At 41.3% G+C, this 14626-nt stretch overlaps 1 protein-coding gene across 1 annotated transcript in view; it reads left to right on the forward strand.

Moving 5' to 3' along the window:
• Window positions 1–840: 840 nt before the first annotated feature.
• The window catches only part of MACO1 (macoilin 1), a 30214-nt gene continuing 16428 nt past the window's right edge, over window positions 841–14626 (forward strand). Inside the window, exons 1-4 of the mRNA XM_075047473.1 lie at window positions 841–1141; window positions 10322–10463; window positions 11167–11293; window positions 13431–13554. Of these exons, the coding sequence (XP_074903574.1) occupies window positions 1062–1141; window positions 10322–10463; window positions 11167–11293; window positions 13431–13554 (473 nt within the window). The 5' untranslated portion in view covers window positions 841–1061. The remainder of the gene's footprint in view (window positions 1142–10321; window positions 10464–11166; window positions 11294–13430; window positions 13555–14626) is intronic.

Consider the following 14626-nt stretch of genomic DNA (forward strand, 5'->3'; position numbering starts at 1 on the left):
CCACTCCTCCCAACGGGCCTCCCTTAGGGACTAGCCTCCCATTGGCCCAAGGCTAGCGTCCCTCATGGCCTCTGATTGGCCCATCTCCAGCCATCGTCCGTCTTTGGGCCGATCGGGGAAAGAGAGGCCGAGTCGCCCCGCCCCCCCCGGCTTCCTGCCTCGCGATTGGACCGATCACTTGTCACTCTGCTGTGTGCGTTCTTTATTGGCTGGAGGAGTCCGTCAGTCACTCTGAGGGTTTTTTTTTTTACCCTCTGGTGAGCCATCAGCCCAGGGCAGCGCTATAGGGGAAGCACAGGGCACGACAAGCTGCCTGCACTTACCTTTGCACCTGAGACTTAGCTCTCCTTTTGCCAACAGCCTATTTGCCAGAGAGGTTGTCAATCAAGTGGGGGGGGGCGGTACTTCAGTGCTACGGTGACAGAGGAAATTGAGCCCTCCTTCTTCCGTTTCCGAATGGATAGCTGAGCTGTCCTTTGATTTTTATTTGTCTCTTCCATTGGGCGGTTTTGCTGTCGATCACAACACGGGGCGAGAGCCAGCCCAAAAGGACAGTAGGCGGGAGAAGAACAAAACCTATTCAGGGATTGGCCCGCAAGCCATCAATCCACGAATCCTTCTCTTTGACGGGTTCTCGCGGCCGTCAATCAAGGGCGTGGGCGGGCCACCCGGTAGCGCGGGGCGGGACCAACTTTCTGATGCCGCGATGGGCCTCCCAGGCCGTCCGTCTGCCTTTCCCCGCTGCCGATTGGCCGAGCACGCCGTCATTCCGGCGGGCTCAACCGCTTGATTGGGCAGCGCCGGGAAAGGCGGGGCGCTGCGCGGCGGCTGCGCGGGGGGACGCGGCGGGGAGGGACGGACCAGGAATTATTTTTATTTCTTTGTTTCCCGGGGAAAAAAAAAAAAAAAAAAAAATTAAAAAAAAAGGCCCCGCGCGAGCGAACCCCCCGCGGGGGCGGATGGTGCTGCCGTGACCGGGGCGGGTCAGGGCAGCGCGGGGCCGGGGCGCACGGCGGGGCCGGCCGGGCCGGGCTGGGCCGGGCCGGAGGACGACCGGGAGGATGAAGCGGAGGAGCGCGGACTGCAGCAAGCTGCGGCGGCCGCTCAAGCGGAACCGCATTACCGAGGGCATCTACGGCAGGTACCGAGCGGCCGCCGGGGGGGGGGGGGGGGTTGGTGGCGGTGAGGAGGAGGAGGAGGACGGGGACCGGGACGCGCTGCCCCGGTCCCCTCGCACCCCCGGTTCCCCTCAGCGGCTGCCCCGCCCCCGCCCCTGTCAGCGGGGGCCGCGCGCGCCATGGCGCCCCGTCTCCCCCTCAGGCGCTGCCCCGCCCCGCGGCCTGGTCGCGCCGCCGCTAGGCCGCACCGGCCCCTCCGCCTGCCTTTCCCTTCCCTCAGCCCCTCACCCGTTCCCGGCTCCGCCGAGACGTCGGGAACCGGGGTTGGGGGGGAGGGAGAACGCGGGGTGTGGGGGGGAGCTGCTGGCCAAGGTCCTGTCGGCGCTGCCTGGAGGAAGAAGCGGTGAGGAGCCGGTGGGAGCCTCCCCCCCCCCCTCCACCACCACCCTGGGCTTCGCACCTCTGTGGTGGAACAGGGGGGCCTGGCCGCCCTGTCTTCCCCTTGGGGAGGTTTCCCGAGCGGGTGGGTTCTCACGGCTGGGTTTTGGCAGTAGCGCTAAACCTCTGAACCGCCTGCTGCGGCGGTTCGACAGCGGCAGCGTGGTGGAGCGGGCTAGCATCTGGGTTGCTGGCTTTTGGCGGGCGGCAGCCTTTCGCGCTGAGGTTGAGAAACTTGGTTTTCACGTGGTGGTGAAGGTACCTGTGGTGTGGCCTCTGCGGTGGAAGCGGGCGAGAGCGATAGGTGTAGCAGCAAGGGATGCGAGTAAGAGCTTGTGTGGGTCGTGCCTGGAGCAGGGATGGATGGCCTCGTGGCGGTGAAAACGCAGTGGGTGTCTGACTCGCCTCTGACATACGAAATGAGAAGGGAAACTGTGGTGAAATGAGATCCACGTTCTTAGGTGCGGGAGGTACCTCATCGGTGTCTTGGAACGAGGGCATGCTTTCCAGGTGTCCACATGCAGAATGCACCAGCAAAGCACAGATTCTTAAGCGTTTGCTTGTTGTGAGCATGTTTTAAACCGTATTTTAGAGCCCTGCCCTCCTGAGTATCTAAGTATGCTAAGTTTTATATGAAATACAACAATTAACATATTTCTGAATAAAGAGCGCTTTATTCTAGTAGAGACTGGAAACCTGGCTTTTGAAAGTTCTAGTGAGCGTAATGTCCCATATCTGTTTCTAGTTGAGTTGAGGTTTATGTATGCAGTGGCTGGAAACTTGAGCAAACTCATACAATGCAGATGTTAGCTTTGCATAAGTGAAACAGTTGATAGTGAGCTCTGACTGTAATAAAATTGTCACGATATACTGCTTATCCTAGTTGTAGTGAATCTCTACGTGAGAGTAGAGAGCATCTTGTTTCTTTAGACTCTTTCAGGTGTTTGGAAAACAGTGCTTGGAATGTTAAAGAAAAAGTATCCATTGCTTAGAAGTTAATATTTAAGACAGCTAGTCTTAGGAAAATAATTCAAATATAAGCAATTCCTTGTATAATTACTTAGTTTTCAAAAGTCATTCAAAATCATGTGCTTTCCATTACCTTTGAGGTGACTGGCTGGAAAGGTGGAGTGAGAGAAGGAGGGAAAACCAGAAAAAGATGAGAACACCAGATGATGAGTGTGTTCAGCATGTAGAGCTGTTGTAGTTGTGTGAACAGCTGAGGCAGACATCTGGCTTCTTGTACTAACTTCTCCTGGAATGCTTTAGTTCAGAAGTAGGATTTTTAGCCTTTGTTTCATGTGGCATTTTGATAAATAGAAGTAGTCAGTGATTTCAAAGTACTGTCCCACAGAAAGAAAAGAGAAGCTAGTGTGAAGTCTTGCCTCTTTGGAAATCTAACCAGAGAGAGGTACTTCTACATGCATTGTGGCTCTTTCTCTTGTTTCTTTTGCTCTCCTTTTTCTCTTTTTTTTTTTTTAACCTCTTTTCTTTGCCCCCCATAATTCAAAGAGATTACATACAGGTAGCTTCTCATATAACTATAGAGTTCTAAATTCTTGTAACTACTACAGTTATTTACTCAACTTATCTTAATTGTCACCATCAACTTACACAAACCCAGTAAATACAGTTATCAGTAAGTAGCATCGTAGTGTTAGAAGCTAAGCAGCTAGGCTGAACAAACAGCATGATTGAGATACTTAACTCTTGTGGGATTTTTGTTTGCTTTTAAAATTAAGACCACTTTTCCCATCCTTGTTCCCTCTCCAATCTTAAAATGCAGAGCTAGGCACAGCTGTCACTAATCGACACATGTAAGCATAGTTGAGAGCTGCAAAGCTGAAGAGTTCTGGAGGAGGTGAAGCAACGAAGGAATTGTCCTGCAGTAAAACTCTGGTGGCAGGGTTTTCTACATGTGTAAATCTGAAGCAAATTATATGAAGTGATAGAAAAATAATTTCTAGTCACAGAAGAGAGTTAGAAATGTAAAATCCTGGGTTGCATTGAAAAATGTGAATATCCTGTCTCCCTGAATGTTAAATTTTTTGCCAACTTCTGCAGTATCCTTTTTAACAAGTTGATCTAAGGGTTCACAACCTTTTTTTATTTGAAATTTTACAGCTGTAGTTCTTTAAAGTACCTTCCCCAACATTCACTACCTAGATTAAATGGACTGTTTGGCCTCAGCCCTTCATAAACACTTCCAAAGTTATTCCTGACCAATCTTCCCCCCTGCCCCTTCCCCACCAAATTTTCAACAGCTGCCTTCCCTGTTCTTCTTTATACTACTTTTTACATTCTGCTGTTTTTTCTTCCTTTTGCTTTCTGCCTTTTTTACCCCTTTTTTTTCCCCTTTCAGTTTAGTTTTACTCCCCATCTACAGCTCTAAGGTACTTCAGGCTGTGTGCAAGCACTGCATAACATGGCATACCAGCACTGCCATTGGCAGCTTTGCTCCTGTGTACTGCGACTGAAGCCTTGGATGCCAGTGGTATAGTATCGCAGCTTCAAGTGAATATTGCTACCTGTACTCTGAAAAACCTGATGAATCCCAATCTAATACCATGTGCAAGCACAATAAAGACTTATACTGTTTAGAAGTATTACAGTATCCGTGGAAAGAACATTATTATAATTAAAACATAACTGTGCTTTCAATAGATCTTCAAAACCAACAAACTAATGGTAGGAATTGTGAGATCTCTTGTTATTTCTACAGTGTATGTTCAAAACTTTGCCTTTTCACTTCTTAAGCTATCCGTTGCCATTGTTTTACAATGCTTGAGTGATTAACATTTTATACCTTTGACAGTGTGCATGCATTAAAACCTTAATTGTTAATTAAAGTATTCATTGCAGCTTGTCATCAGTTAAGCAATTAAAGTTTACTTGTTACTGCTTGTTTCTAACTCTTCCCAGTCCTCATCCTTGATCTATTTAAAATACTTCAGCTTTATTGCTGTTACTGCTTGTTTTGGCTCTACTGAGTCATATTGGCACTTGGTACCAATTTTGTAGCTGGTTAAGTTTCAAGATGAATTCCACATGTTACTGGCTTAACTTACACTGTCACATCAGCTGACTTATGCTATGTATCATGGGTTTCCTGACAATAGTCCTTAAACACTGTATGTTCCTTTGGAATTAGGATTTTTAGCCTATTTATATATATATATTGCCCTTTATCACAGGCATTACCTGGGCTGGCAGCCAAGTAAATGCCTGGGAGGATGTGTATGTGTCTGTAATCTCCAAGCGGTTACTGAGATACCCACTGATGGAATAAAGGCAGTCTGTGCCCCTGGGCATCTCATACTGGGCAGCATTTCTTGATACCACGATCCCTTTGCTCAGATACTCATGTGGTTCTGTGTGCCACCTAACTTCTGATATGGCTTATTTCCAAGGCCTTGAGTTTTGACTCGGCTGACATCCAAATAAACTGTAAGGAAAAACGGTTCATTACTAACTCCAGGAATGTGGCCTTTTTTAGGTTTTTTCTTTTTTTTTTTTTTTTTTTTTTTAAATCCATGACGATTATTCCTACTGATTTATTCTGGCACTTTTTTATAAGCTTGCTATACAGGGAAAAACATTTTCTTCTCAACCTGCCCTGGAGGTCTGTAACAAACCAGCAGTGCTACCTTTTAGTACTTAAATTCAGGTCTCAAATCTAATTTAGCTCACATTTAAAAGTGTTCTACTGTGTCAACCCCAACGGTACATGTAATATTGCTTCCCTCTGCCAGTGACTTTCATTCCCTGCACACTGCAATTCTCTAGCTTTATGGGTTCTGTACTCTGGTGTTTTCAGCTGAGTTACCATAGTGGGCTAACAGTTTCTCTTGTTTCAGTATTACAATACTGATTGCTGATTATATGCCTGTGGTTCAGCAGTCTATTACACTTGCTTCCAGAATTACTGGAAGGGTTTTCTATTTTGTCTTCCTTTACTTACATTTCCATAGTTTGGTGATTGATATATTCTATGCCATATCAAGACACTGAATAAGTAGTCAGGGAGGTTTCCTGGGATTCTTTACATTTCTCTTCCTTTTCAAAAATTTAGTTGGCAAGTGTTTCACATAATAGTTTCCAATATACATACCACATCCCAGCAGTCATATTTTCTGTCTTGCATGCTTCCTGTGCTTGTTCTGTACTACTTTTTTAATCCACTAGTAATAATCTTACATATATATATATTTGTGTGTTTACATATATAAAGCTTTTTTATTTTAAAATCTCCAGTGATATTCAGTCAGCATCCCCGCTGTTCTGTCTGGCATTGGATGGATAACCTTGAGATGGTGGTTGTTGACTCCTTGGTAATTTCACAGCTATGCTAAATTTCACCTTTCTAAAGCCTACCTCTGCATTTAGCACCCTGCCAGCCTCAAGATGCCTTCTACTCCATTGTCTTGTGTGAATCAGGCTGTAGAATGAAACATGCCATCAGTTCTGTTAAGATTCACTTTCCAGCCTTTGGGACTTGCTGGTAATAGTGGGATAGAATAGAGGCTTGATTTGCTACCAGTTTGGATTTGGGGTGCATAATTGTGTGTTTTTGCTAGTGACTTTTTGGCAATATTTTACCTTACAGCAAGCACAATATCTGCTTCTGTGGGGCAGTAAAAAGAGAACAAAGAACAAGAGGGGGGGGATAAAAGGGGGGGGGGAGGAAATGGCATCTGACACTTGATGGGGGGGAGAAAGAATAAGGAGGAAAATTATTTGTTTGAAAATTCGAAGGGGGAGCACAGCCACTGTTGGGCTCTGAATAAATCTTTATGTTCAGTATACATTAGCAATCAATTGACCTTCCACAGAATTTGCAGCAGTGTAATCATTGCTCCTTCCCGCTTGGTACCCTGCTCTTCTCATGAATGTGTCCATCCTTCCCCCTCGTCTTGTATAACCCTACAAGATTAGATACCGTATGCTGGTTTTATAGGGAAAGCCCTGTCCTCCTTAAACCTCTGTCACATCACTGAAGTCAGCTTTTTTGACATGTGTCAGAAAATTGGATAACCCAGATTTTATGTATTTATCTGCAACAACCTTCCCCTGTATTGAGAACAAACTTGGAATTATAATTGGCATCATGGAATATATTTGAGCCTTTCTAACATAAGGGCTACAGAGGTTAGAAAGCACTTCTGCCTAGTGAATGTTATCTCTAAGTGAGGATACTGACGCAGCAGCTATCAAAATTGGAGAAATGTGTGGATGTGCCCAGAAAGATCAATGACTATCAGAGGTTCACAGACACCAAATGGCTGGTGCTGGATTCCGAAGGAGTGCCGGATGAGTGTGTTGGAGAGGAGGTGCAGTGGGGACAGAGACTAGATAACAATAGAAATGCACTGAAGGGAAGAACCGTGCCTGGAAAGAATCAAGGGATTGAAGAGCAAAGATGAAGCGAAAGTGAGAGCAGAGAAAGGGAGGAGGGCTATTGCTACATTTTGTTAGTCATTTCATTCATGTCATCTTATTTGAACAGTCTGTCATATGAAACAAAACAGCTGAAGAGTGATTAGCCTGTCCAAATGAGAGGTCCGTTAGCCTGTTTTTCTTTGGGGTTTAATTCTTGCTGGACGTTTTTTGGCTATCACTAATTTAAGTGTTCACTGAAGAGGTGTCTGTTCACTAAGCACTTGTAAATTAACTTATGAACTGTGTGCTTGCCAGGAACAGCAAATCCCAGTGTGCAGGCGTACCTTTATGGAAGAAGGGAAGCCGAGATTTGTGTTCCTTTCTTCTTCCTACAAAGATTCATTGCCATCTGCAGACTGCAGTGTGCAGCAAAGACACCCGAGCTGGTTGTAACCCAGCAGTGTATGTAACTGTGGCAGCGTGGAAGCTCAGCGCAGTGTGTAAAACCGGCCCATTTCGAGGAGGCAGCTTATGTCTTTAGGCTGCTACCTATGTAGAATTTAAAGCTGGGGTAGAGTGTTTTGTTATGGACTGGAGTCTCTGACTCTGCAGTCCTGCATGCTTTAATTGGGGGTGGCAGGGGGTCCTGAGGTAAAAAACCCAACTGATTGAGTATAGTACCTTTAAAATGCTTTCTATGAGTGCGTGTATGCATGTGGACTCATGCAGTTGAATGCATATGTAGACTATATTACACAAGAGTGAACTTTGTTGCTGAGGCCAACATAAGTGGATGAAGTCTTTTATAAAAGGAAATAATTTTCTTGTGCCTTAGTCTTGTACTCATTAAATTCTTAATTGCTTTTGAGTCCTTCAGATGACTGAGAAGTAGGGTCCTTAATATTGTTGGGAAAACCTTATTACAAATGTTGTGTTGTTACAATTCCACTTTAAGAAGTGGTAAATGTCACCATGGCCTTTGGATTGATATGAATTTAATATTAGAAATCACTTTAATGGCTGTATTACAGAACTCTTATTCAGCAAATGCTTTAACTTAGAGTGGCACTTAACAGTTGAAAAGCATTAGTTCTGACAACCCTAATTTGCTAGGAAAAATGTAGTCTCTCTGTAGATTTCAGTGGCAGAAAAATAAACAATAGCCATAACTTTAACCCAGGAAAAAGTGCCTACACAACACAACTGCTTTTCCAGCTATACAGACAGAATAATGATTGCCTGGGTGTGATGCCTTTATGTATTTTCTCAAATCTTAAGAGCTGCACGTGTACAATTCAACAACATGGTCAAAATGAACAGAGTGCTGACTGCATCCCCAAATGCCTGTCACCTTTTACGTCTAAGTATTCTCTGAATGCAGCTGCTTTTTACAGATTTCTGTTGAGGATGTAGACTTTAAATATGCAAGCATAATCTTGCATATTTAGGCAAACATTAGCATTAAAGTTTTTTTAGTGGGTTTTGTTTGTTGTTTGTTGTGGGTTGGGTTTGGTTTTTTTTAATATATATACTGTAGTTTCATTCTTCTCAAAGAGTAATTTTTGACTAAGTGGCTGGGGGTGGTTCTATAAAAACTGAAAAAAGCAGTATCTTAAGTTTTCCAGGTGTGTGTGTATTAATTTTGTTTCCATTGAATTAAAGTGCTTCCTGTAGCCTTTTTACTTGCATATTTTTTTTCAGTCCCATTATGTTAAACTCCAGATACAGAATATTCAAAAAAGTGGGTGGGAGGAAGCTGAGGTGGGTTAAATGTAGGAATAGTTGCTTATTTGTCTCAGACTTCAGAAATGTATTTGCTATGAAGTCCTTCTTTAGTTTGTGCTGATTTAAAGCATGTCCTTGTGTGAGCATGTTTGAGAGCATATATGTAAGTGGTTCCACTGAAGCAATTCCTTTCGGGGGTCTAGTCACAGTGAAAACCTTGGCATTGGACTTTAGGGGAGAGCCTGATAACATACAGTAAGAAAGAAAGCTAAGCAAAAACTCTTCCATTGGGGGAAGCTGTAGGGCCAGGACAGTTGATAAGGGTCATTTTCATGCACATGCAATTAATCTTGATTCACAAGAAATCAAAAGTTTTCCCAGTCATGTGGTTTAGAAGCTGACCTTGTGTTACAAGTAACGTGAGTGATAATTGGGCAAGTAGTTCAGTTGCTTCTAAACTTCTGTTGGTTCATAACAGTTTTCGTAGAAGTTTTCTATTTTGTATCTTCTCTGAAGCTCTGGACAACTTCCTAAAAAAGCCACATGTCTGTGAACAGTGCAGAAACTTGACCCTACCTGGCACTGTGCATGCAAACTCTTGGCAACTTATCAGTAAACATTCCAGGGCAAAGTTCTACTGGTTTTGTTGGCAGTATGATAGAGGAGGAAAAATAAGTTACCACAAGGAAAAACTGCCCTTGATTTAAAGAATAAAAATATATTTTTAAAAATCCACTTTGTTATAACCCAATACAGTGCAACAAAGTAGTTGCATTTTGGGAAACTGGAGTAACATACTAGATTTCTGGGTGCTGGGTTTTAGGGGAAGAGGGGTTTTACTTCCTCCTTTTTTTAGCAGAATGGATTGCGCTGATCCCTCAAGTGGTCCTGTGTCAGTTAGGTGCGATCTCAAAACATTTTGAGCTCCGTAGCCAAGAAGGATCATCAATGGTTTAAAATGCAGGACTGAGAATAAGGGAATGTGTCTTTGAAATAATGAAAAAAATAGAAGTTAGACTGTCTGCTCTCAAGTCTCATGTGCCTCCATTTTTCTCTTAGTTTGTTGTTTCTTTTTTTTTAATGGATGCATTTACTTTAATATGGATGTTTTCAAATATAACACTGACAACTCAGTATCAAAACAGTCTTCCTAATTGCTATAGTTATAGGCTTAAAATATATCTCAATTTATTGGTGTTGCAGTTTGTCTGTGTTAAATGTAGAAAATGAGTGAACATCTGCAGTCTGTTGAGGAGAGGGAACACAGAAATTTCTGAGCTCCAGCAGTGCAAACTAGAAGGGAAACACTTCAGCCGTGATAGCATACCTGTTGGCAAGACTTTGCTTTGTAAAAATACACTGCAAAGCTAAAGGGAGATTGTTGCTGAATGTCTTGTAAGAGCAGCAAGCCTTTTCTTTCTTTGCTACTTTAAAAACAAACACAGTTGAATATAATTAACTTCATTAGACCAAGCCTGATTTTAATGTAATAATAAAACTACCTATTTTGTAAAATTATCTTGAATGAAACTTTCTTATCTGTATTACACTTGTCTATAGTTTTTATTCCTGAACTTTTAATTTTAAAAAACAAAAGTAGTATTAAGTCTCTCTATTGGAAACAGTGACCTGATTTTTTTTTTTTTTTTTTTTTTCTCCAGTACTTTTCTGTATCTGAAGTTCCTGGTAGTGTGGGCCCTAGTACTGTTGGCAGATTTTGTCCTGGAGTTCAGATTTGAGTATCTGTGGCCATTCTGGCTCTTCATCAGGAGTGTTTACGATTCCTTCAGATACCAGGGTTTGGTAAGTATAACACAAAATTGCTGTCCCTTTGTAGGGAAATCCTGCAAAGTTTCAGGGCATATTCCATGTTATACAACTAACTTAATGGCACTGATGATCATTTTCACAAGAGGAGGAGTTTTCTAATGACTAGGTGACCTGGGCTCAAGGCTCTTCTCTCTGACTGCCTATTTTATCTATGGCAAGTGGCAGTGACATACATAGCTATCAGATTTTCACCATAGGAAAATACTGTTTGAATTCCTGAGATTAGTGAATTGGTTTAGGTCCCTACATAACAGGGTTTTGTTTAAAATAAAACAGAAGCCCTTGCCTGTTTAGATATTTACTACTCTTTCAGAGTAAATGACACTGCTGGTTGTTTGGTGGTTGGTTTTTTTTTTCCAGAAGGAGAATTTAGCAATGATAATACTATATCAACAGTGTAAATGAAAGTCTTCAAACAAAATAATAAGGAATAAATATAGCTGTTTGGAGACTCCTTGGAAGAGTAGATGGGTACAAGTTCACAAATTGTGCCTGTTCTCTCTTAATTGGCTAAGTTTCTACTTTCGTTGGCTAGACTGCTCCATTTCTTTGCCCTGATTATGAACAGCACTAGTGTTTCTATGTTGAAATCATTGTGGTGTCACCATTAATAAACTGGTAATTGCTGGAATAAACCAAAACACTCTTCTTTCCCCCCACCCCTCCTTTCTTTTAGGCCTTTTCAGTATTTTTTGTTTGTGTAGCATTCACATCAAATATAATATGTCTGCTCTTCATACCAATACAATGGCTGTTTTTTGCTGCCAGCACGTATGTTTGGGTACAGTATGTCTGGCACACAGGTAGGTCGCTATTCTTTATTTACAACTTACTGATTTGAATGTATATCTTACAGCTTTTAGTAACATGCAGAAACCCTATTCTATTTGTTACCACATTTGTTTTAATGCCATTTTGTTATAGTTAAAAAATGTTCTTTTGCTTTCATTGGTATGCCGATTTGCACTTGATACATGTCTGGGTGCATCTTGTAGTTATGATGATTAAAACTTGACCAATGGAACTGAAGGTGTATAAACAGGAATTCCAGAGCAGTAAAAAAAGGAAAAAAAAAAAGAAAAAAAATATTTTCCTGACTTCAATACACTTCTGCAGCAATTCAACAAATACAGAGCACATACAAAAAGTTTGTGAAACAGTGTTACTTTCTTCCTACTACTCGATCAGTGTGCTGTTAATTTTGGATATTATCATAGTTTAAATTTGTATTAGTTAAATCTTTGTGTCAACTGGATTCAGTTTCTGAGCAAAAAGGCTGGTAATACCAGTGGCTGCCCCAACAGTTTGAGACATGTATGGAGAAATCTTCTCCCCCTCCCCCCCCTTTTTTTTTTATCCTTAGTTGTTTGGGTTTGTTTTAATAAATCCTTGGGTTCTGGGGCAGCAGTTGGATTGGGGGGAGGTGGTTTAGTTTGCATGAGCACTAATGCTTGATATGGGTTATGTGTATGTCTTTCCCTCAATCAAAAAATTTTAGGAATAAATCTTTTTTTTTTTTTTTAATTTTTTTTCTTAGAGGTAACTTTTCACTACCCAAGTCCTTGAGATTTGGGGCTTTTGTAGTATTTCATGTTAGACTTGCCATCAGATCACAAGAATTTGCAGGATAGCATGGATCATTTCTCAGCTTACTGGTGAAAGCAGTCATCTTTCTGACGAGTTAGTCATTTATAATAATGACAATGTGGGAGCTAATGGAAGATACTGTGAACCAGTTGCTGCCCAATTTAAAATACGTAGAAAATCTGAAGTTATTTTTAGGATTGTATTAATATGTTAAAGTGTTATCTGAAGTCATTCTCAGGGTTGATGTTTAGAAACCCCAAAGGAAAAACCTGATGGGCCAGTTTTAACTGTAGCTATTGAATTTGTTTAATATTTTAATTCACTGCAACGTTGGGGTTTCTTCTTTTTAAATGCTCATCTTAGTTGATGGGAACTTACTCTTTTTTTTCTTTTTCCTTTTTTCTTTTTTTTCTTTTTTAAGAAGTAATGATCTTTTTAGGTGGTATGTCTACCTAGCTGATATGTTGAGTTCCTTTAAGCTGACAGTTTCTGCTATAGGTTTCTCATTTATGCAGAGTGCAGCTATTCAAGAGAGACCAGACCAAACTGGAGACCACAGTAAATAACATCGGGGCCTCAGAGTAATGGTCTTTTTAGTTTTAAATTTGAGACCTGTTTTCACATCAGCACACTGTATGTTGATGTCAGAATGTAATCAAGAACTTTGTTTATTTTGATGAAGCTTGTGGCATGTAACTGCAATTGATTTGTGGAAATTTACAGTGGCTATATTGCAAGCCACAGTGATGTTTTCCATTGGCCAAGAGGTTTAAGACCTTAGTTTTGCTTGGCTACTATTTTACATTCTCACCAGTAGTGCTGGAGAGATGCGTCCTAAATGTTTTCCCGATGTAGAGTTTTGAGTTGCAGACTGTTGTCTGCATTACTGTATATGGAGTAACCAGTACTGTGCTTACTCACCCCTGTTTTCTCAGCTGATTTGCTCACTGCTGCTACTAAGATATACCTAACTTGGAGTGAAAAAGTAGTCCAAGCTCACCACTTCTGACTCAAACATCATAAGCTGTAACATTACCTCATCTTCTGCAGTTACTTCCATTCGTGTTCCTTCTCTGTATAGGGTTTTGTGCCAAGCTATTTCATTAGCTCTGCATCTGTTATTTTTCACTGATGCCTTATAAAAGTAATAAATCAAGATAAGGAGACAAAAGTTTAGAGTTGGTTTAAAATAAAGACATCCTGGATACTTTATTCTGAAAAAAAACTCTTACAATTCCCTATATCTGTCAGAAAATTTCCCTTAACTTTTGGACTGTTTTAAAAATAACTTCAAAATATTTGCTGCTTGTAATATATTACTAAGGTGTTTCTCTTTTTCTCTTCTCTCAATAGAGAGGGGTGTGTGCTTACCAACAGTATCACTGTGGATACTTTTCGTTTATATTGAAGCAGCCATTAGATTTAAAGATTTAAAAAACTTCCATGTAGACCTATGTCGTCCATTTGCAGCACACTGGTAAGTGTTTTTTTCTCCTTTTCTTATTAACCGTTGTTTCAGCAGGGAAATTAATATTCAGGGCTTTTTATTTTCATTCAGGGTTTGGCTTCAGTTCTCCCCTTGCACATCTGTCATTAAATATTCCACAAGAAATGTACGCTAAACATTAACCAAGGGTAACCTTTCTAAAGATACAGTGCTTGTGAGCTGTAGGGAATTTGTAGCATGGATATTCATAGCATTTCTTGAAAGTTCTTGTCATCAGTTTACAAATTTTGTATTTACATAACAAATAGATGGTAAAAGTAGCAAAAAAATAGTTTCACTGATAATTTATGTATCCTGTTATGAAAATCTTCTTCCTTTTCTGTAACAAAGCACCCCTCTTTTCCTTCTCCAATGAGAAGGATTCTCATGAGCGTCTGATTTCATAATTCACCAGAGGAAGTGAATGAGCTTCAGGTTGAAAATCATGACAGAAAATAAAAAACAAATGCTACTTATTACACTACTTCTTTGGAAGTGATAAGAGTGACTTCAGGCAAAAGACTTAAACTGCAGAGTATCCATATCTGGAAGAACTGAACTTCTATTCTGCAAGTTTTTAGTGTAGTATGCATTGATTGGGCTATGTTTAAAAAGTGTCCTGTTTTTCCTGGAGTCATTTGGTCCAATTCCCTGTGATACAGTCTCCAATAAATTAGACATCTGTCATTTTAATTTATATTGTCTACATTGTGCACTAAATCCCTTAAACACTAATTAAATTCTATAATAGGTTACAAAAGCACTTTAGGAGCTATGAAGAAAGGTCTTTCTGCTGCTGAATTGGATGCAAACATTTCAGCTTGTCATCAGAGTTTTAGAACTGTAGCTACAGCTGGCTTTACACAGTGTTACAAAAGAAGCATTGGCAGAGATAATGTCAGATGCATATGCAAATGATTCTTGCATTCTGGCAGCTTACTTAGAAATGTGATTTGCACAGTGCTATTACTGATCAAAGAATGAGAAGATTTTAATGGTTAATAGTCACCTGCATCTGAGTTTTCCCCTGATCTAGGATACCTTCAGTGTTTAAAATGCAACT

Source organism: Buteo buteo, chromosome 16 (genome assembly GCF_964188355.1).
Source record: "Buteo buteo chromosome 16, bButBut1.hap1.1, whole genome shotgun sequence".
NCBI classification, from domain to species: domain Eukaryota; kingdom Metazoa; phylum Chordata; class Aves; order Accipitriformes; family Accipitridae; genus Buteo; species Buteo buteo.